Source organism: Manacus candei, unplaced genomic scaffold (assembly GCF_025592945.1).
Source record: "Manacus candei isolate 608988 ecotype Guabito, Panama unplaced genomic scaffold, ASM2559294v1 h1tg000002l, whole genome shotgun sequence".
Taxonomy (NCBI): Eukaryota; Metazoa; Chordata; class Aves; order Passeriformes; family Pipridae; genus Manacus; species Manacus candei.
This window is the reverse complement of record NW_026138050.1, coordinates 9,604,564-9,627,401: the sequence shown is the minus strand read 5'-3', so window position 1 is coordinate 9,627,401 and position 22,838 is coordinate 9,604,564. Positions and strand designations below refer to the sequence as shown.

The window sequence follows — 22,838 nt, the reverse complement described above, 5'->3', positions numbered from 1 at the left end:
TTTTCAGAAATGACACTCATACGGCCTATTATTCTCTTGAAAAAACCCTCCCCTAAACCCTAGCTGATAAATAAATGTGAGTTCCCCTTCTTGGTAAAAAAATATTTTATTTATCTGTCTGCTCAGTCATCATAGACAAGTTTTACCCAGAATGGTATTATTATATTTGTTCAGGTGAGATTTATTATTCAGAAGATCAAGCAGAAAGCCCTCAAAGTTAACTTCTAACTTGCACTTTTTCTATTTATATAGGATTTATTTAAGGATGAGGGATTTGAGGTTTTTTTATCTATACGATGAGATAAATACTTGCTAGACTAGGTTATGTAAGAACCCAGAAATATTGCAATTCTCTTTTCTCACAGGAAAGGTGTGAAAACTAATAGCAATCTCATTGATTCACAAAATCTTTCTCGAGATATTTACTAAGTTTCCAATAGTAAGCATTGCTATTTTGAATGTACAGATTCTCCCCAGTTGCATTGCCCAAGAATGTCATTGCATTTTAAACTACTTTGTGTCCTTGGTATTGACAAGGTGCTGATCTTTCACCTGCCCAAATAGAACCAGGGATTCTCAAGAGGAGGTGGAAGAACTGTTGTTGTGGGGAAAGCAGACACCAGTCCCCACAGCTTATAAACCTCTTATTCAGTGTTTCCACTGAGAAATTAATTTTGAATGTGTTTCAGCTACTGAAATATTCTATCTGTTTATATACCTGGATGATTCCAAAACAGCTGCACTTCAAAAGCTGGATGAAATAGTAATTACTGGGAGAGTATTAGATGAAATTCTAATGGATCTAAACGAGGCCAGGCCTCCTTTCAGCCAGGGTGAATTTCACTCTTTATTTGCTTGAGTTGCAGAAATCTGATTAACCAAATTTAACCAGAACCAAGTTAGAGCTTCTCAGCATAAGAAGAACTTGTGCCGGATTTCTTTTCACTGTTGCTTTCTGGTGGGTTTTGGTTTGTTTTGGGGTGAGGTTTTTTTGCTGGTTTGTTTTTTGATTTTTTTGTTTTGTTTACTAAACAGAAACAATGAGAGAGGAATAAGCTTCTCCAGACTAATATAAGGAAGGAGAGAAAAAGAAAGGAGAGGTTCTTTGGTGAGCACAATATCATCTTGCTTACAGTTGTCTCAGAAATCCTAAATGTGAATCATTTGGACTTCACTTTGCTCTTCAAAACTGAAGGGGGAGAAGTATGAGTACTACAACACTTGATGTACTCCACTGGCTCTCCAGTCAGTGATTACTTGTTAACATTCAAGGCCTTTCTTCAAGGTTTTCACTGGAATACAATATAATTCTTATGGCATCTGCCACTCAAAAGGTCACTCTGAAAGCATTTTGAGTTATGGAACTCATCTTGAAATGCAAGTAAGGAGGCACCCCTTGAAAGTCTAAGCCTAAACACCAAAGCCTTATATTGCACTTATTGATGTGATGTACCTTTTCCCTGAAAAAATTACTTCCATTCATGCCAAGATACTAAATAAAAAGGATTTGTAGGGAGGAGATGCATATATAACCACCCATCTTACTCTGATTTTGTGTATGCTAATGCTAACATTAAAATACAGTAAAATTAAATTTATATTTTCTTCCTATCAGTTGGTAAATACCAACACCAATTGGCAACATTGCCATCCCTGTGAGAGCCTTGGCTAGGTTGTTAATATGCAAACACCACACTCTACTAGGAATGATTAGCTCGTATTTTTCTTATCTAATTTCTTTCCATTCAGAAGCCCAAATACATAGGAATGTATCATGGTTTTGATTTATAACTCCAAATGACAGCATATACAGTGTGTAAGCCACAGCTTCAGTTATTAGGAAAGTATTCAGTTTCTAGTTATTTTAGTTTTTATTTCCTCCTAGGCAGTTATTATATTCTTCTTAGCACGCTGAGCTCTTCTAATGTTTAGAAATATTGTGGAACTGCAAAATGGCACAGTCAATTAATTCCTTCATTTGAATAATTAAACATTTCAAATACTCCCTCCATACCTTATGTTCAGCTATAGATATATTATTAATAGTAGCTTGTACTGTGTGCTGCAGGAGAATGTTAGGCACATAATTCCTAGAACCTGGGGAGGAGAACATTTCCTGACACTACGAATTTACCTACCCAATGACAAAGTTATCTTGTTCTAGTTCAAACATGTTTCACACTGCAGTAATTGCACCATATGAATGTTGTGCTTTTTTTTTTTCTAAATGAAAAATTCAGCACAGTCAATTATTCAAAAAAGTTGTTTTGGTTGATGAATCCGTCCCACCATGTTCAACAAAAATGTTAATCTTGCCTCACTACTTTTATGCTGTTTCTGTCTTATCACTCATTCCAGTGCCATGGTCTACAAAGTAAGACCATGGCACTGCATAAATTCAAGACCATAGGTTTGTAGCCAGGCTGTCTGCTGTCAAATGGGTGTTGCCAGGATGTCATGGTTTAACATGGTTTGTTCCATGTCTGTGTGTCGAGGGCATCCCTACAGACAAATGGCCTCCAGTCTCTCTGCTTCTCTGCATTACACTGGGTAATTTTCCCCACTCCCAGAGCCACTCTGGAACAACGTCTCCACCACGTTGTTAAATGAGCCTGACCAGGCTTCCTAAGTAAGGTGTAAGTTTTGTCTGATTTTAAAGCCTGAGTGTCTCAAGCAGAAATGGATGGTTTATTTTGCAAGGACACAGGGTGAATTTGCTGCAGAGTAAATCTGTGAAGCACTGATAGCCCTGTTAGCCTCCTGTTGTACACAGCACACAGCTTCCACACATCCTCTGCTGCCTGTGCCTGCAACCAACTGGCAAACATCAAAATGAGCTTTAATGGCTCCAAGTCATCTGGAGAAGAGGCACTTCAGTTAATTTTTATATTTTGCCTGCTGTACAGGGGACGTATCTTTATTGTGATCACCCTTCAGCAAATGTAGGAATGTATCAATAAGACCAAGCAATATTTCCATGAATAAAATTTTACTTCTCCATTGTTTTTAAACCAGAAAAAATAAACAAAGAGCAGGAAAGGCACTTTTCTATTGTCGATTAGCCTGCTTTTATATGGTTGGACATTGGACTCTGTTACATTTGTAACAGAGGTTTGAAAAATACTGGAGCATTAAAAATGTGAAAGAACACCACTCTGGGAATACAGACAGTGTTTGCTGTCACTGCCTTACTTGTTATGAATAAGTACAACTGGAAGGAATCTGAAAAAATCATTGCAAACACGATGAAGGAGGACAGAAGTGAAGGGCTAGTACAAAACAGGTGGATTACATTTGCCTTGTAGGGCATGCAGTCTTGTCCTCATCTATTATTAATTTTAAAAGTAGAAGCTTTGTGGTGCATGTTATGTCTTGACTCATAAATCAGCCTCTGTGTGCCTCTACCTGTGTTCAGATTTTTCTTTATCTCTTTTTACCCAAGGCCTGTAAAACACCTACAGATCTTTAGACCAGGAACCTGAGAGAAGTGGAAAATGTAATTTATTGCTGAGATAATACTGTTGAAAAATGGATTCTTCTGGTTATCTCATACAATCATTAATGAGAAAGGAAAGGTCCTTGAAATTCTGAAAAAACAAAAGTGCTATACACAGCTGAAAGACAGTCCACACTGAAACCTAAAAAAAATCAAGTACTATTTAATTTTCAAATCACATTTCCTACAAATTAAACTAAGAGGTTTGTAATAGCGATAATTACCTATTCAGCATCCTTCATCAGTCTCTGAACTCATTTTCTTCAGTCATTATTTGAACAAAAAAAAAACCCTTAAATGGGTCATTTATGCTTAAATTAATCTGTGCTTTTCCTGGAGTACCTCCTTTGTTCATCTCCAGCTTTAATTACTGAAAAACATTTTGTTTTATAGAAAACTATGGCAAAATAGATGCATCCTTCATAGTCATCTATCTCAGGAAGTTCAGTGACTGCTATATTAGTGACATCACAGATGGTAAAGTCAGTTTAAAGATCTATTTCCCATGCAAAACCTGGCACACAATAGGAGTGAATACTAATGTGCACGAGAGTTCTGTGAAGAGTTTAGGGGACATAAAACACAGCCTTAGCAAGAGATTGCATCAGCAGTTGAGAGAATCTTTGCTGCTTTAGAGAATGATTTGAGCAGAGAGTAGTGCCAGTCTGGGACCCACGAAGGCCAATTAAGAGAGGATTTATTTGCCTGATTGATGTGCCTTTTCCACTTACACAGAGGACGTTTCAGTGGTGTCACACCTCACTCTGTAGCAGAAGCTACAGTTTTGCAAAGTAGTATGACAGTGGTTTCTCTTTCACAGCTTTTTTGTAATCACTTATTTTTTTCCTCAGAGTAATCTGATGTCCTTGTTTCTTTCTATCCAGTTTGTTCTGTCTTGTCAGATGGTGATGTACATGTGCTTCTCAAAAATATATTTGGTTAAAATTTCGGTGAACCAAAACAAAATTCCCCTTTTCTGACAGAGGATGAAATCTCTATAGAAGAAGGAAAGAAAGAAAAAAAAAAGAAAGAAAGAAAGAGGAAGTATCATTTTTTTCAAAACACCCAAACCTCTTGCATGTCACCTGTAATTTAAAAATTAGTTTTTCAGTCTGAAAAATAAATTTCTGCTTTGAGCAAGGAAACAAAGAGATTCATCCAGTACATTTGCAATGCATTTTGGGTTAAACAACGTAACAGTAAAGCAAGAATGTCCTTTTTGTACTCCTAGTTGAAAAAAATCTAAGTCCTCTGACTGTTTATTGAATTTTAATACTTGAAGGATTGCTGCTTCTTTGATTTTTTTTTTTTTGCAAAAATAGCAACTGTGTTTAATGATCATCTGGGGTTTTATTTTTTTCTAATAAAATGTCACTTATCAGCAAAGAAGGAGAAAGGAATCTGAGAGTCATGCATACAGATGCATAAACTAAATACTGCTTCTTCTGCCAGATTTCTGCTTTTGCTTGTACATTAGTGGAAAATCTGTTTGTTTAAAATAAGAAAAGTCCAACAAGTCCAAATTTGAGATCAAGATGTGATATAAAAGCTCTTAAATCTGGATTTTCTTCTTAGACCAAATCAAATAGTATATACCTGAAACCTGTACTACTCTAAAAACACACAGATACATATGTGTGTATATAGACTAAATATTTATTTATATGCCTAATTCCCTTCCATTTGTGACTGGACAGATCTTGATAAGCAGCATGAATCATAAACTTTAGATAGAAGGCAAATGCTGTCCAATTCTGACAGGACGAATTCTGGAGAACATTTAAGTCACAAAGTTCTGAGATAGTTCAGGATGAGGTGACAGTCAATGACAAATTTTCTGCATAACTTTGGAAATGGGTACTTCAATTAAAGCCTTGGGTTTTTTCACTTAGCTCTAGCCCTTCTGGACTCCTACGCATTTTTTCTGTCTAGAAGTTTCAGTACAAACTCATGACCCGGACATCCATGGCTCTTCAGGAGTAGACACTTAATGCTTCAAAAATATGCACTAGATCAAATAATTGCTTGTAGTCTAGCTCTCTCATTCACTGGAGTCTTTACTGGTCATGACTTTCTAATTTGCTGGCAGTCCAGGTCTCAATTACTCAGTGAAAGGTGCAAGTACTCAGTGTACCCGAAAATGAAATCTCAGGACAGGGAAATCTAAAACCAGAGGCACCCTAAATAAAGTAGAACTCTTGAATATTTGGCAGCACACAAAATGAACAAAACATCTTAGAAAGAGGACCAGTAGCTCTAGATAGAATGTGTATCTGTGTCAGAAACTGGAATTCAGTGTGCAAAACAAATTGAGTTAAATAGTGTGTTTAACTCATTACATCAACTTTTATATCTCTCATAGTTACAGTGATTCAAGGAATATATTACAGGTTTCTTGAACAAATGGAGCCTGCCCACACTAAATGAGTCAGATAGAAATCAATTACATTGTAGACTCTTTACTGTGGAAATAATCAATGTCATCATTGTTCCCTTCCTAGCAACAAAATATTGGTCCTGGTCAACCAATCTTTTTAAGCTGGTTTGCACAAAACACTTTTAATGGTTTTTTGTATTGTTTTGTGGGTCCTTTGAAAATGGTATCAAGGCCAAATATTAACAGAACCTTTTTTTAACATGGATAGCACTCTTTAGTGTAGTAATTCATTTTCTGTTTGTATTGAACATCAAAGAAGCAGACCTTAAGTTTTATCATATTCTGTAATGTTTTAGGCTCAGATTGCCAAATATATTTGTAATGGCATAGTCATCCTGGAGTCTTACGCTCAGCAATGGAACAGGAGCTAGAGTGGGAGATAGATGAGATACTACTCTAAGTTTTCAGAACTTACTGATTTGTATCCATTAGCTGTTCCTGGGAGAAGAATAGGAGCTGTATCATATGCCAAACCTTCCAAAATGTTACATCTGCTGGGAATGCTGTCCTGTTCAAGGATTTATGGGAGCTGGAAAATGAGATTCATAGAAAACAGAAAATACATTGTATGCATTATTTATTTTCAGTGTGTGTAATTCCATATTCTTTCTAAACAAATACAGTTATGTGTGATCCTTTTTATATCACTAGGTTTTATCAATTTCCATTATTTTCTCTAACTTATCCCTCAAGGACTCATATATATCAGCACACACTCAAAACAGATGTTAACACTGTGTGTGTTGTTTACACCTCTGATCTTCCTTGGATTCCCTGAATTCCAGATGGCACATAGTCATTCTACTGTATGGATAAGATTGAAATGGTTTGCTTTCAAATCTGCATATCTGGCTGTGCTTTGTAATTTTAATTCTAATGTCTAGACCAACCTTGTTATGTCCTTTTCACCTCTTGTACTCTTCCCATTTTGTAATTTGTTCTCATCTTGTCATTTGCTGACAATAGAAAAACGATTCCCTCCTTCAACCACTGCTTTTGATTATTTTGCTCCCCACTGAGGGTAGAGGGGGAGGCACCACCACAGCTGTTTATATGATTTGCTCAATAGAGACGGTAAATTTTTGCATCATTTTCTTGTTTTATTAATACTTAGTTTTATTGGTTCTTTATCTATGTCTCTCAAAGTGCATACAAGCTTCCTTTAAACTGCAGTAAGAAATAAAGTAGCATGTCTGTTACTGGATGTTTCAGAACTTCCAAGGTGTTAAGACCTGTAAGGGCTGGCAGCATGACCTAATCCATACTAGAGAAAGTCTTAAAAGATCTGGAATCCACTGATCTGCACTATTCTAATCACAGGCCTTATTAAAGCTAAATCTTATATAAGCATTTCCTTTTCAGTGCCTCAATTTCCCACTTTTTATCTCTTATTTTCAATGTACTGCATGGCCTTCCAGAATGATGTATTCTCCTCTGTATGTTCAAACGAACTTTATGTTAGTTAATATAAATTATTCTCAATTTATACTCTATAAATAAGACCAGGCACATGCTACTGTAAATTATTTATTCAGTGCCATTATATTCATGACACTTTGTATAACAAATCAAGTCCTAAGACAAAATTCTGCTGCTTTATCTAGGCCTCATCTGGAATAAGTCCATGAAAGTCTATATTAAACTAATATAGATCAGTAGTAACTTTAAATGATTTAGTCATAGTAAAATAAGTTTAGCTGTATAGTACTTGGTCCATGATCTTGGCTTCAAAAATGCATACTTCAAATTTGGCAGAGTAAAGGAAGCAGGAGAGAGCTGAAATCCCCCTCCTGCACACGCAGTCCCCATCCTCAGTTCTCATGTTTATATGCAAATGTCCCTTTATTTCTGCAGATGAAAACACTTCTGCACTCAGGCTGCAAAACCGGAAGAAAATGTGTTCAAATTACAAAATGGAAATGCCTTGTGGTATCCTCATTACAGCAGACAACACTCAACACTGATATAATATCAGAGGATTCCATCTGAAGAGGAGGCAACGTAGGCAGGCTGCGTGCTCACCTTCCCCATCACCTACAAAGAGCTGAGCACCCCAAGGCTCACCCATGAGCCATCCTGCAAAGAGATCGAGTACAGTACTGACAACAGAATTTCGTGGAGGAGAGCCCCCTACACACGCCTGGGAAAAAGAGGGCTGTGTAATTACAGAGATTTAGATGAATCTAGAAGGTCTTTGAATCCACATCTCTGCCGGGTGTGATTCAATCTTTCAGACATGCATGACTTGACAGGAAAAATGGTTGCCTTTAGCAACACAACCAGGTGAAATGAGACCAAGGTGTGCTGATCACAACCTCAGGGCCCTGCGCTCCAGAACCACACTGTGCTGTCCTGCCAAAACACTCGTGTTCCTGCTACACTCCTTGGCCTGATCTTGACGGTATTTCACTTGCAAAATTCATCCCGAGCTTAGCTGAAGTCACGCAGCAGTCACATATTCTGGTTTATGGCTACTCAGCCCCATTAAGCAGATGAGAAGAAAATGGAAAAGAAACAGAAAAGGTAAAAAATTTCTTTGCATGATTGAGCCAATTGCTCTTATATTAGCATGAGCAGTTCCACCATGAGATTTTGATCACCTATGATGGTGTTAGGATATTTAGATGGGCTGCACCTGAGACTCAAAAATGCACTTTAGTTTTTATTTGCTTAATATACCACATGCTGCCTCATAAAGAGAAGAATTGACAAACACTACTTAATAAAAAAGACTTCCTCTAGCACTTTCCATCTAATGATTATCAAGCAGTTTACAAGCAGGACTGAAGCTGTTTTTATTTGTGGATAATAATACCCACATTTTACAGAGAGGAAAATAATCTAGCCATAGGAACGCATTTTAGTTGACAACATTAACCTTATCTAGCACGTCAGTGACAGGTTTCACACGATGAATAGAGGCACTCAGAGCTCTGCAGAGTAATCAGGTCCCGGCTGTTCAGCTGGGAAATCATAACCATGTTATCATTCCTGTATCGCTGGGTCAAAAAGGGACCGCAGTTCAGAAAGGATTAAGAAAACATTGCCTTGCAAGGGGTCACCCAGGTATTTCAGTCATCACCTGACTGTGTACCTTGGTACTGAGAAAAACAGAAGCCTTGTGGGCCCTGGTCACTGCCCAGCACTGCCACGGGTAAAGGCAGGGCCCGCCCGGGCTGGGGGCAGTGACACGGAGTGGGCACAGAGACACTGTGCCTGCGCTTTTTCCAGACAACTTGTTTTTCCTTTTCAAGGAGACGTTGCTGTTGATGTCCAACTTCGTGAGAGCGAGTAAACACTGAGGAAACCAGACCTGGAGAACAACCCATCAAGGTCCAGAGGAAAGCTGTCAGTGCTTTTAGATGACTCCGGTTTCCGTCAGTTCGCAGGTTAGGAACAAGCCGAAAGGGACGCAGATCTATTACTTTATTATTACTCATTGAAAAGCCAGCGCATCTCTGGGGCAGGTCCCACCCGCAGCCACCGCGGCCGCCCCCCTCACACGGCGGTGCCGGAGCCGCCGCGCTGCCCCCGGGGCTGTCCTAGAGGAGCCGCTCGGGCTGTCCCATGGGAGCCGCTCGCTCCAGAGCCACCTGCCCACCGCTCCCTGCCCTCACACCCGCCCCACTCGGGCCGCCCCCTCCGCCCTCAGCGCGGCCGCCGCCGGGCCCCGCGGGGCCTCCCCGCCCGCGCCAGGCGCCGCCCCCGGCGGAGGCGGTGCCGCCCCCTCTGCCCGGGGCCCGGCGGCGGCGGTTCCCGGCAGCGGCCGCGCGGGGCCGGGCGATGGCGGCGGCGGGGGACGCGTTCCTGCGAGCCCGCGGCAGGACCCTGACCGCCTTCCGCCCAGGTACGGCCAGCGCCGGGCGGCACCGCGGGCGGGCACCGGCGGCTCTTGCCCGCCGCGCCGCCGGGCGGGAGGGGCGTGCGGTGCGGAGGGAGGCCCGGGGCTTCCCCGGCGGCGGCGGGAGGAGCTGCCGCCGGGAGGGGAGGCGAGGGGGGCCGGGCCGGGGCTCTGGGCCGGTGTCGGCGCCCGGAAGGCCGCGCTGGGGAGCGGGTGGCGTGGGGCGGCCGCGGCAAGGGGGGACTTGAGGCTGTGGCCGCCCCGCGGGGCCGGGACCGCCCGGGTTTGTCACCGCGCTCCGGCTCTCTGAGGGTGCCGGCGGTGCCCAGCGCCAGAGTCGTTTTTAAATGCTTGTCCGTGCTCCTAAAGCGGACCTGCATAGCCTGTGTTGGCACCCGCGCTGTGCTGGCGTGTGTTTGTACCTGTAAGGGTGACCGAACAGGTTACCGGTAGGTCACTGGTTTTCTTATTTAAATGAAAGGCAGTCGTGCAATGGTTCGCAAGTAGGGAAGGTCCCGCTTCCTGCAGGGAGGTCCAGCCTGTCTCAGGGTGCAGGTCAGCAGCACAGTTCCTCCCCTGGCCCCTCCAGGCTGTGCGGAGGCAGCACTGGGATCCCCTCGGCTGCAGCTCCTCTGGGGACGTGATTCCAGACTCCCCGGGTGAATAAGTGAGGAGGCCGTGCCAGGCCAGCGCTGGCACAGCCACCTGTGGCTGTGGCTGGACCGACAGAGGAGCGTGTTGGACAGCTCTGTGTATGTCACCTGTTGGGAAAATTCTCCCAAGGATGGAGGTTCTACAGTGTGCCAAGGTTTCCCAGGGGCACAACTAGCTCTGTTTTAAGAAATCTTTTCCTATTGTCGTGCGTGGAAGATCTTTTATTTCCTTGTATTTATGAATTTCAGGTTGTGTTGGTTTGGTGAGGTCGACAAGACTATTCAGTCCCTACAGTTTTGTGGTATTTTCTTGGGTTTCGCTGGAAATATTTGGCTTTGCTTGTTGCCAAATAAAGAAAAATCACCATCACGGAGCATGTGAAGTATACGTATACAGTCATTCTGGCAACCTATTAATTGCAGATGGTCTGGTTGGTTTGGAACAGAATGCCTAGCATTTGCTGAGGGGACAGATGGCAGACAAGCCATCTAGTTATATCAACTGTATGGTGAAATTGTAACAAAAGGAATGTTCAACAGCAGTGTAAAAATTTCTGAATAAAAGCTTTATCTAAGTACTTCTTGAAAATTGCCATAAACATGGAAGAAAATATGTCATTTGGGAATCTGTTTTCCAAGTGTGCTTCTTTCTACTGAAGTGTCCTTGTTTGGAATTCTTTAAATATTAATTGACGCTTTTCTTACCACTGGTTGTTTTTAATTTTGTTCAGGATTTGATAGGTGACTATAGTCCAGCTACTATCTTTGGGTGAAATATTTCTTTGTAAATAATTTACTTAGCCCTTTCTTAACAGACTAAAGTTCAACACAACTAAATGATTGGGGAAAAAAAAAAAACAGAACCAAGGGCTGATAATATTGAAACAAGATTTCTTGCAGTTTAAGATGCAGATCAGTTCTCTGTGTTTTGTTGCTTTCCTCAGTCTTTAGGTTTTACTCCTGTGTAAACTTGTAGCTACACAGAGCATTCACTGCCACAGCTATGGCTTGGCACACCTTTTCCTTTTATAATTTGAGACCCATCACTGAGAGCTTAATTGTGTTTTTTTTCTCACTACCCTTTCTGCAAAATCACTCTTCCACACCCTGATATTTGTTCAGTCTGCTTTTACGTAATGTGGATGTTATACCTGTAACCTGCTCTTTGTTATGGGACGTGAATCAGGAGCTAGAGGTTAGTGACCTAAATTATCCATGTAATCAATGAGGCACAGTAGTAAACAGTGCACAAAACCCCTACTTTATTGGCAAGAGACCTTTCTATGCTCTGGCTTTACTTTTGAAATAAATTATCTGTCTTTTCCACTCATGCGAAATTATGCTTCAGATGTCAACTACTTCTATTAGTATTTTAGTGAAGAAACAGCACCATATGTTTGGGTAAATGCTGTCTTCACCACTTCTCTCCAAAAGTCATGGGGTTATTTTGTTTTGGTTTGTTAAGTATTTTTTTTGCATGCTGTGCAGAGAATTCCTGTGAAAGTAGGTAAACACTTTTTTCAAGTAACTAACCAAGTGATAGTACTGTCAGTTTAACTGGTTTAGAAGTGTTTGTTTGAACCTGTCTTTTGCTAGTTTTATTTGATGCTTCCAAAACCTTTATCTGGAGCAGGCAAATAACCCGTGTTGCCAACTCACGTTCTCAGTTATGTGTGTGATTCTATGTTCCTCTGTCATGCCTCCCTCATTAACCTTTTGCAAACTCTTCAAATTTATTCAGTTGCTTCTCATATTTTTTTCATTTTACTGTGTTCTCTATTCCTTTCCAACTCTTGCTTTTTTGCCATTGCTGAATGTTGAGCTGACTTTGCTTTGTAGCACTTGCTAGAACTCTGGTAGTTTATATGAAGTTGGTGATGTTTTTCCCATGTGCACTATCCTGTACATTTTTTCCATTGAAGTTGGTCAGCTCTTTTGAACTGTCACTGTATAAGAAATCTCTCCCCAGTTCTTCACAACCAGGCATGATTCTCAGGCCCCAAAATGGCTTTGTTTTACCAAATCTCACTTCCTCGCTATTCAGTTGCTGTTAGATTGTTCTGAAGTTGTTGAGCAGTGTAGGTCCCAGTACACATCCAGATGGGATCTGTGTATCTTGTCCATTTCTTTTTTCCTTACCAGTTTTCTGTGCATGCAAGGACTTGCTCTCATATTTCAAGACCTTAGGAGTCTTTGGTGAGTAACTCTTAGATGCCTGTTGGAGATCAAGTGGATCTCCCTTGTCCATGTAAAAGCTGTTGATTACTCTTTCTGAAGAATCAGTGAGCCCAGTAGTTACTGTCTTTGTTAGAGTTTCCATTCACTTGCCTGTAGAGATGCCAGTTTTGCAGTCAGTCATTACCAGATTGCTCAGGAAGCCCCTTTAAATGCAGGTGTGACAGTGGCCAGCTTCCTGTTCTTTGGTGCAGAGGAGCTGGTTTTCACTTTTGAGGAGTTCTAGGAATGCCACCTCATCTGAGTGGTTTCTTAGTGTTCATGTCTTTTTGTTGAATCACCTACTGGTATTTTGATTTGAGACAGGTCTGATGCACTTTCTGTTAGGAAGAATTCTCACGTCAGATCTTCACAGGTTCCTTCCCAATAAACGTGCATACAAAAACATACCTTGTTTTTTCTGCCCAACCTTTGTCTTTAGGTGCATCTTGCGTGTCTGGAACATCTCTTAACCTTGGTGAGTGTCTGGCAGGCTACCTGCTCCTAATTCCTCTACAAAAGGCTTTATTAGTGTTCAGATTTATACTGAAATGTTCTTCATTTTTTTTTAGCTTGACTTCTCAGACTTTTGTATCTAACCTCCCAGTGTATAAAATCTTTCTATTTTCTTTATTTGGATGCTTAAGCTTTTGAAAGGATGCTGTCCTGCTCTAACTACCCTCCTTAAGGCTGTTATTTAACTTGTTTATACTGTCTGGATTCTTTTTGATTTTCTGAAGTTCTTAGTGAAAGCTGTGTATATGGTCTGAGCCTCTGGGATAGTGTCTTTGAATAGTTTCCATGCTGCCTTCAAGGATTTTTGCACTTTTTAAAAGCATCATAATTACATATAATTCGCCCTCCTTTGAAATTAAATACAACTGCAGTTGATTTCTTATTTTTTCTTGCTTTCACATAAGTGTTGGATCTTGGCACATTACGATTACTGTTCTAGAGCTCTTCAACAGTAATATTTTTGAGCACTGATCAGAACTGCTTCCCAGCTTGCATATTCCATTCCCAATACTGTCTCCAACTCCCATATGAATTAGGCAAATTTTTCCGTGGGTTTTGAGCAACTTTCTGTGACTTCACCTTGTCATTATGCAAGCCACCCCCCTTCACACCTACAGTTCTGGGCTGTAAAGTTTTTGTAATGAGTTTACATGTTAAATTTGGGGGTGGGCATAAGGCATGACTAGAATTTAGCATTCTGTAGCCCTCAGTACAAATAAACTGTGCCTGAGAGGGCATTTCTTACCTTGATAGTTATCTAAGAAGTTTGAAAGTACGTCTTTTGGAAATAGTAGCACTGGCTAATTTATGTGAGAAACTGTTCTGTCATTAAGTATTGCTACTAGCAGAATTTCTGTAGTACATAATTTCTAAAATAATTACTCTTTGAAAGGTTTTATTTTCTCTCTGAAAATGTGTTTTGATACCTGTTTTGAAGGGGTTTTTTTCCCTGATGCGAAAAATTGCACCTTTCTCAACAGGTTGCCTTAGTCATTCCTCAGAACCTTCAACAGTCATATTTTGGTAGACCCTCAGGTGCACATGGAAAATACAACTGAAAGAAATGCTCATTTCATTAGATGGAAATCTTTTGAATTTGGACATACAGACAATAATGATAGGGTTTTTAGGCCATACCTATTGATAATATTTTAATAAATAACAAGAAATTATTAATAATTCAGTGCAAGTATTTTATTGATTTTCAAGCTATTTCAGGACTGAAAGTAATAAAAACAAATTTTTGCTTATTGTATTGTCTATGTTGTATACATACTGACCTCACTTAAAAGATTCCATTTCCCTTCCTGCATTTAGGTTCTTTGGAAAACCAAGGTTGTGCTTCTTGCTTAGTTTTACTTAGAAAAAGTCTCACAATTACACTCAGAGGTAGCACAAGGCAGGAACCATGGATCTATTTCTGCTGTTCTCTGATCTTTCAGAAACGTGAAATTGTTTCTCCTGACAAATCCAACATGACAATGAGGGCATATTCCTATTTATTATTGCCCATGGCTTACTGAGCAGGCACTGGACATGTGTCCATGTTTATTCTCCTCTGACACGATGGCATCTAGAGAGAGACTATGGACAGGAGTAACTTTTCATGACTAATTTGTTGCCACTAAATGCTGCAGAGGGTAGAGGAAGAAGAAAACAAATATAGTGTTGAAACCAACGAATGCACTTTTTAAAAAAATCTCCCCAGGGAAATGCTGGAAATCCCACCTGTACTGTGTGGCTGTCAGAGGCCAGTGGTTCCTGTGAGTGCTCTATAGATACATGTTTGTGATCCTTGGAGATGGGGAAAGAAGAGAGAGGAGAACTAGGAAAAGCAAAAGGGGAAGAAATAAAGGCCCAGCAATGTTAGGTATTGTCCTCTAGAAATCGTGAGGCTCAGCTGAAATCCCACCTAAGTCCTTGAAGTGTCTTTTTGCCTGTGCTCACAATCCATGGCTGAGGATTTCTCCTGTGAATTGCTGCTGACTCCTTCGGTCCCTCACAGAATTAATCCTTAGTTAAAATTAGCAGCTGGCACTGTTTTTCAGGCAATGCTACTAAAAATACATTGCATCGATCCTCTGTCTGTACTTTGGAATGCACGGGAGCAGAAAGGGAGTAGGAAGCTATTGAAACTGAGGCAGAACATGTCCTGAAGTTGGACATTCTGTGGCAATCAGCTGTGCAGCAATTAAGGAGGCCTGGGAACAAAACAGATTTGAAATAGGAGGTTTCAGTGGCTTAGTGTGGAAAAGCAGCACCAGAGACATGGTTTGTCCTTCAGAAATGGAAAGGGTGTGTACATCAGTTATTGGAGAAGTCTGCTGACTCTTTGCTGCATTTGTGTTTTCTTGTTTTTGTGGTAAATTCTGAAGTTGCAAACAGCTTCTGTGTTCAAGGGGATGAGCAGCCAATTTGCAGGGATTCTCAGCTCCGCTCAATTTTGTGATGGGAGAAGGCAGAAGAAATTATTGATTGAATCCTAATCTTCTATTGCTTTACCTAGCATGCACCTTTGTAATACAACTGCCTAGCCCAGCTAAAGGCTTGAAAACTGAAACTCCTAGTGAGAAGGTTCCTTTACTGTTATTGTTATTCCCAGAGAAGCCATTGCTTGCTACATTTGAAGGGATGATAGTGATTGTAGCTGCTGTTTAACTGAAACCTTAAGGAGTAGCATCTAGGATGTGGATCGTGACTGGATGATTACTGCAAAAACAGCTGTTCCCCTTCCCACCACTTGCATCCAATGCTGTTTGTTAGTTCCCTCTGCCAGACTTTGGCATTCCCCTGGCATAGAGGCAGAATGATTTTTTTGAGCACTCTTGAGATTCAGTTGCAAAGACCAAAAAATGGCTCAGACAGATTTTTGTGGTGCCTGACACTGGGCAGATGAGTTTCCTTTGCATGGCCTACAGTACCTGTTCTGCTTGTGGGGGCCAACAAACAGCTGGTGAGGGAGAAAAGTAGGGTACAGAAGTTTTGCTAAGAATTATCAGGAGAGGGTTCATTGCTCAATCATTTAATTGTCAGGCAGAAGACATCTGGATCCATCTGTGGTTGTGGAAGGTGCTTTTACCATCTTGCACTTTGCTGCCCTCTCACCATATTGCCTGTTGAAAGAGCTCTCATGCAGGCCTATTCCTGGACTTTTAAGCAAAATTACTAAAATTGCACTAGTTGCAACACTTGAAACTTCAGCTGGATGGTGTTATGCTTTGCACAGATAAGGAAAAACTTGCATAAACTCCTCTGAAGACAGACCAGTGAGGGCAGTGAAGATTTATTTCCTGGGTGAGCTGAATTCAGAACAGGCTTAGGGGTTGGTGCAGCAGGTGCAAGTTTGCACTGGTAGTGTTGTACCAGTACAACTCTCTTCATGATATTCTGCTTTTATTTATAGTACTTTATAGTAATTAAAGCACATTCCTGCTAAAAAAAAAATCAAGTACTAAGTTTAAACATGTCCTTATTTTGTTCCCATATACTTTTGTTTTGTGGGGAATAAAATCACTAAGTACCACTTGATAACTAATAAGCTAATGGAATTTGGGGTAAGTACTAGGGTTATTTGTTTTTAAATAGTGTTTCTAGTTGGACTGATCAAATAACAAATCAAAGGTAGAAAATATTCAACCTTACTCTTATTTTTGTAGCTACTTGATAAGTTATTGAATGCCACAGAAACAGCTATTGACTGAATTATTTGACTAAGACCAGTTAATTAAACTAACATTTTAAGTAAATGTTATTTATGGTAGCCCTGATTCCTGGATCTCTTCTGTTGTCCCTGCTTCACTTTTTTCATTTTATATTTTTCTTTCCTACAGGAGAATATAGCATATACCTTTGCATCATTTTCAGTTCCTTTCTTTTTTCACCTCCCATCTCTTTCCTTTTCTCCCCACTCTTCACCACCTCCACCCCTGCATCTTCTGTTTCTCTTTTCTTCTGCCACTTCTTGATTCTGTCTGTGTACTGAACTTCTTTTTTCAAATTCATCTTATCAGTCTCTCTCTCTGCCTCACATGACCATCGCTCACCCACTCAAACCAGAGCATCTGTGCACAGGCTTGGAAACATTCAGGTACTTGAAACCTAGACAGTTCCTGTATTGGCATGAACATAAGTCAGGAAAATAAAATATCCATGAAGCTTATATTAGAATAACCCCTGCTCTGGCTTTTCAACCTGTTTTACATCAGCTGTGCATGTGCCTTGTCTGCTTGCCAGACTGCTGTGTGCTCAAGCATTATGTATGAAGCTCCTTGTTACCTGGGCCCTGGGCCAGTCCTGCTGCCTGTGCCTCCCCTCCTGGACTGCTGCAGGTGCTCCAGCTGCCTTTGGACAGACACTATTCCCTTCCACAAAGGGAAACACAGCCTGGCCATAATTGATACTTAAAACAAAGATTAGCTCTCTTTTCTGAGTGGTTTCTGTAGAAATAAATAAATATTTCTATATTTTACTTAGACTACTACAGTAAAAATTCCTGGCTTGAGATTAATCAATACAAAACAAGTAGATTTTGCTCAGTGTTGATTATCAATACTGTCCAGAAAAGGGACAGGTATTAAAAATCCTGCCATGTTGTTCCAAGATTTGGTATTTTTCCTCATTTAATGAGTTTGAGAATTGTGCCACTCCTCCAAACCAAGTTCCTCTTTCAGACGTTCCCTTTTTTCAGTTCCATTTTGTAAAGGTCATTAAGGATTTCTTATGCAAGCTTCCTTAACTGATTTTTATTCTATGGTTTTCCACTTATAAAGACTGTAAGTTGATTTCTCTGCACAAACAGTGCCTTTGATGCAGCATGTAAGCCGCTTTTTATGGCAGTCATATCTTTTCATGCAAGTCATAAAATAAAAACCTAAATTGCTTTGTGTCACTCAACTGGTTCCATAAAGCTTCTGTTGCAAACTCATGGATAGATGGATCATTTAATAAGTTATGTAATTTTAATTCAGAATTAAAAGCTAATGGGTGGCTAAAAGTTTCTACCTATAAAATACGTGATTATTATTTCAAATAAGTCAATGCTGGTATATAAATAATTTTGTTTAGATATTAAACATTACTTTAACTGAAGTGTGGAAGCTTTCATTTGGCAAAATGATCTGATGCCATAGCAACAGATGGCAATTACAAGCAGCTTCTGGGAGTTGCCCACATTCCTTATCCCTCACCCAGCCTATCCATATCCTCGGTGTCAGGAAGGAATTCTGACCTCTGTTTTCCAACCTTCCTTGAAAGAACCATACCCCCCTTCTTGCAAAGTAAGAAGCTCCAGTTCTTGTGGAAGGAAACCAAAAGCACATTCATGGTGGACATGCTGCTTGCTTCTGTTACTGGAAGACCAGTTTTGCCTCAAACTGAATTTCAGATCAGATTTATGTAATATGGAAGTATATTTATGGATTAGATTTTAATTTTAAATAATTTGCTGTATCATTTTCTTTTTAGATTCAGCTGTAGATTAATGTAGTCAGTGAGTTTTTAACAGTTTAAATGCTGTTTAAAAAAACTCCAATAACAGTAAATGTATTAAGCCAAATACAGCTCTCAAAACTGAAACATTCAAGTTACAAATGAATGCATATAAACAGCTGGAGAAACCAGTGTGCTAGTGTTTGTACTTCAGTTCCAGCTTTTCCCTAAAGCCATGAGAACAAACAGCATTTAAATCCTTAATAATTTAAGGAAAAGTCTACTGGAACCATAAAATGTGAAACTTTTGTATGTTTTAATTAGTTAATTAAAGAAGCAATAATTGGAGTCTTAAAAGAATCAAATGAAATCTAACATTACACACTTGTGTTATGTTGTAGTCTTGTAGTTTCCATTTGCTATTTGCTGAATTCTCCACATACTTTTCCTGTAATCAGTCTGTAATTACTGTGTGGTATAATTAGATTAATATACTTTCATTTATTCCAACTACCCATTAGAGGAAAATTTTGTACTTCTGCCTTTATATTTGCCCTGTATGAGTGACTACAGAATTCTGTACTTCTGCTGAAGCAATGTCAACCTACTTAGGTGAAGAACAATCCATTTAATGATACATGGAAACTTTCATTCTCTTTTAAGTGTCTCTACTGCTTAAATTTTTTTTTTCCCCTCCTTTTTTCATTTTAGATGACGAGTGCCAGTGGAAGGGGCCCTTCTACTTCATCCAGGGAGCAGATCCTCAGTTTGGACTGATGAAAGCTTGGACATGTGGAGACACTGATAATGGAGATGATGAATGGGGAGAAGAAATCAAATTAGCAGAGCAAGCAGTGCAGGCCATTAACAAGCTAAACCCTAAGCCCAAGTTCTTTGTGTTGTGTGGAGACCTTGTCCATGGAATGCCAGGTAAGGCAATAAAGTGCAGAATAGGGGTTGTAACTCCCTTTATATTTCAGATTGGCAATAAGGCTAATTTACTTTCCTTGAAGAATAGTCTTTTGTAGGAGTTGGTGTGCTTCCTGTTGTGGTGTTTTGGAAAAGAAGTGTGATTTGTGGATGATTCTCAAGATATTATTTCAATTTCTTCATCTGACTTCCCGTGTCATTCATTTTAGGGCTGTACTTTCATTAGTTAATTGCTTTCTTTTCAGTAGGAAATTTTCTTTGAAATAGAAGTCCTAAGAACACACATTCAAAGTACTTCTCCCTAAACAAATTGCTGTGAGAAGACAAATAGGGACAGTAGCCATTGGGAAAAAACAATGCCAGGAAAATAATAAAAAATGGATATGGCTTTTTGAGTACCTAAAATGAGTAAAGCTCAGAGAATTCTCTGGCTTTCTAATGCTTAATAAATTCAAATGCTTCAATATTTAAATTTTTTTAAATGCTGAAAGTCAAGGAATTCAAGTTTTAACAGTTCTCTCCTGTTGCTGTGGGAGTTTGAGCTCAGTGTGTTTCTGCATACACTCAGGAAGAGCAACAGACCATCTAGAAAGGTGAGTTACAAAGTTTGACAGCTACAACTTTAAAACAGATTGGTGGTATTATCTATGTGAAGAAGAGAAGTACTTTTCTTGGAAGTGAAATAAAAAGTGATGTTACCTGCTGCCAGCTGGTGTGAAAAGGAGATCTAAGCAGTGTCTTACATTTCTTAGCCTTGATAAGAAGCAGAGCTGCCCACAGCCTTGGCTGTGTGTCTGGGAGCACAGCAATCCACCAAGGGACCTTGCAAATAGTCCTGTGTGCTTTATGTAACACTCTGCCTTGCACTCCAACTGCACCTGAAGTGCTGCTCCCCAGCCCTTGCTGCACAGCAACATTGGAGACCTTTCCCTAATTCCTTCAGTGTCCTGCAGTGTTAATTTTAAAGCTTAGCTGTCAAATTGATTGACATTATTTATAGGCTACAGACTTACTTTTGATCAGAACACAATTTTTCTGAAAGAGTGGGAAAGTGTTAAAACCAACAGATTTAAGCTTGATTAAATCTACTGTGTACCAACTCAGTAGCTTGATGATAAAGTGTGCCATTATGGAGTTTTGTTGATTTATGTGCTTCCATTAATTTTGGAAGTTCAGGTTTAACCCAGAATCATAAAATAATCTCTTCTTAAAGATCATCTGTCCTTCCTGTAGCAGAGTTTTAAGAAATATTTTGATTAGAACTTTTAATTTGTGTAAGTGTTCCAAATATTTTATCTTCAGTATCCCTTATAAGAGGAAGGAAATTCAGTACAAATAATGGGTGTTCTACATCCTACCTTTTCAGCAAACAGGGAATCTAAGAATTCTTTTAGCAAATAGAGATTTTCAGGTAAATTGAGCATATAAATGTTTGCAGAACTGAAGACCGGTTGAAATTGCTTCTTTCTGGGGAGAAATTTAAATATTTTCACTGTTCTAGCTAAGGATGTTTAGACCTATGTAATGCATGTCCGTAGTAGAATGGTACTGTAATTATTTCATACTTCTTGACTGAGGAGTCTCTCCCAAGAATAATTGCTCTATCAATTCCCTTATGTTCAATAAAATGCAGGATAAAAAATTCATTTTTTCAGTAGGCAAAAATCAGAAAGTACATGAGACAAGACACTGATTTAAGTTTAACAGTTGTGAATTTGTACATGCATCTTCATGTCTCAAATGGCCTTTTAAATCACTTGTGTGTATCACCTGTACTAAAACTGAACACATCAGCATTACTGGAGGTGTGTCAGTTACTATTGCAGCGTGGTTATTGAGAAAGTGAAGTTCAGCTCTGGTTTATGATCTGTTGGCCAATGTCTGACAAGTTCTTTGGATTATACTGCTTTATAACCAATGCCTGTCAATAAAAAAGGGGGGACAAAACAGATCTTCCTTGCTTCTCTTAAGACATTATATCATGGAGTACTAAGTGTAAAGTTTTTGGTGACTGTTTTAAAGCATGCACTGTAGTCATTTAGCCAGAACAATGTGGAAGCCTTTTGCACAGGAACTCCAAGAAATCTCAGAATTCCAGCAGCTAGAAGTGATGAACAGAATCCTGATCAGCTGGGAAGCAATCAGGCACAGCACTTGGAATCCATTACAGATGTCATTAGAGCAACGGAGTAATCATATCTTGGTATTTAACTGCTGATTAAAAGTAGTTTGTAGTCTGAATATTATTTTCAGAAGTTTTTCTTGATTACATAATCAAGAATAGGATATCTATTCCTGGTAACACTAATATTGTGGTACATAATCAAGAATTTTAAGCAATACCTTATTGTGCAACTGTGTCACTGAATATAATTTCTGTAGCCTCGATGCTTACACCAAGATACACCATGACAATGAAGGGCTTGCTTCTGAAGACACTTGTGTGCATTAAATATAATATAACTTACTGTGGCAAAAATGCTAATCTGCAAAACGCAAAATATTGTTGATTGGATTATGTGTTTGTTTCACTGCATTTTTCTTAGCCCCTGGAAGTTAATTTCTGAAAGTGTTTTATATCAGGTTGGAACTTTCTGTTTTGTTTTATGACAACTTCCCATATTGTTCCATTCACCAACACCCTCTGAGCCCAGCAGTCCAGCCAGTCCCTCACCCATCTTGTTCTCCACTCATCCAGACTGCAACATCCTGACTCCACAGCCAGGGTGGTTACAGGGAGGTGCCTCACAGTGACACCAGCCAGCGCTCCCAGTACTCTTGGATCCATCCTGGCAGGTCCCATGGGCTTCCTTGGGTTGAAACTTTTCAGGAGATACTTGTTCTGTCACCAGCACTTCCTCTGCTCCTTTAGCTCTGGGAGCATTTCAGTGAAGGCAGGCAGAGGAAGGTCTGAGTGCCAGTCACTTGTCACTGCCTCCCTCAGCAGGGGGACTGTATTGGCTTTATTATTTTATTGCTAAAGTAGTGGTAGAAGCTTTTGCTGCTGATCACACCTTTCACAGGTTTCAGCCCTCAGTGAGCTTTTCCTGACCAGCTCTGCATGACCAGGTACTTTTACAATATTCTTCCTTTCAGGTCTGTCTTTGTTTCCAACTCCCTTTTACATCCTTTTTTCATTGGTACTCAGGCATGAATTCCTCGTTTAGCCACATCATTTTTCTTACAGCCTGCATTTTTTCCCCACTTCCCTCAGTATCCAGAAGGACCATTCTTATGTTAAGAGGAGCTTGTCTTTGAAGACATGTCAATGCTCTCAAACTCTTGCCTTTCAGAGCAGTCTCCTCCAGGATCCTGTACCAGTTC

At 39.9% G+C, this 22,838-nt stretch overlaps 1 protein-coding gene and 1 long non-coding RNA gene across 6 annotated transcripts in view; both read left to right on the top strand.

Moving 5' to 3' along the window:
* The window catches only part of LOC127482231 (uncharacterized), a 60,113-nt gene extending 58,897 nt beyond the window's left edge, over window positions 1-1,216 (top strand). Inside the window, exon 6 of the long non-coding RNA XR_007908471.1 lies at window positions 1,036-1,216. This is a non-coding gene — a long non-coding RNA (uncharacterized LOC127482231). The remainder of the gene's footprint in view (window positions 1-1,035) is intronic.
* An 8,420-nt stretch (window positions 1,217-9,636) lies between these two features.
* Window positions 9,637-22,838, top strand: part of CPPED1 (calcineurin like phosphoesterase domain containing 1) — a 40,567-nt gene continuing 27,365 nt past the window's right edge. The window contains exons 1-3 of one of the 5 annotated variants that reach the window (XM_051811381.1): window positions 9,709-9,780; window positions 17,168-17,244; window positions 19,296-19,514. In XM_051811381.1, the coding sequence (XP_051667341.1) occupies window positions 19,361-19,514 (154 nt within the window). In that variant the 5' untranslated portion in view covers window positions 9,709-9,780; window positions 17,168-17,244; window positions 19,296-19,360. Of the gene's footprint in view, window positions 9,781-10,031; window positions 10,224-11,582; window positions 11,623-17,167; window positions 17,245-19,295; window positions 19,515-22,838 lie in introns of those variants that run through there. The other 4 variants (XM_051811644.1, XM_051811555.1, XM_051811475.1 and 1 more) reach the window with 4 other exon arrangements.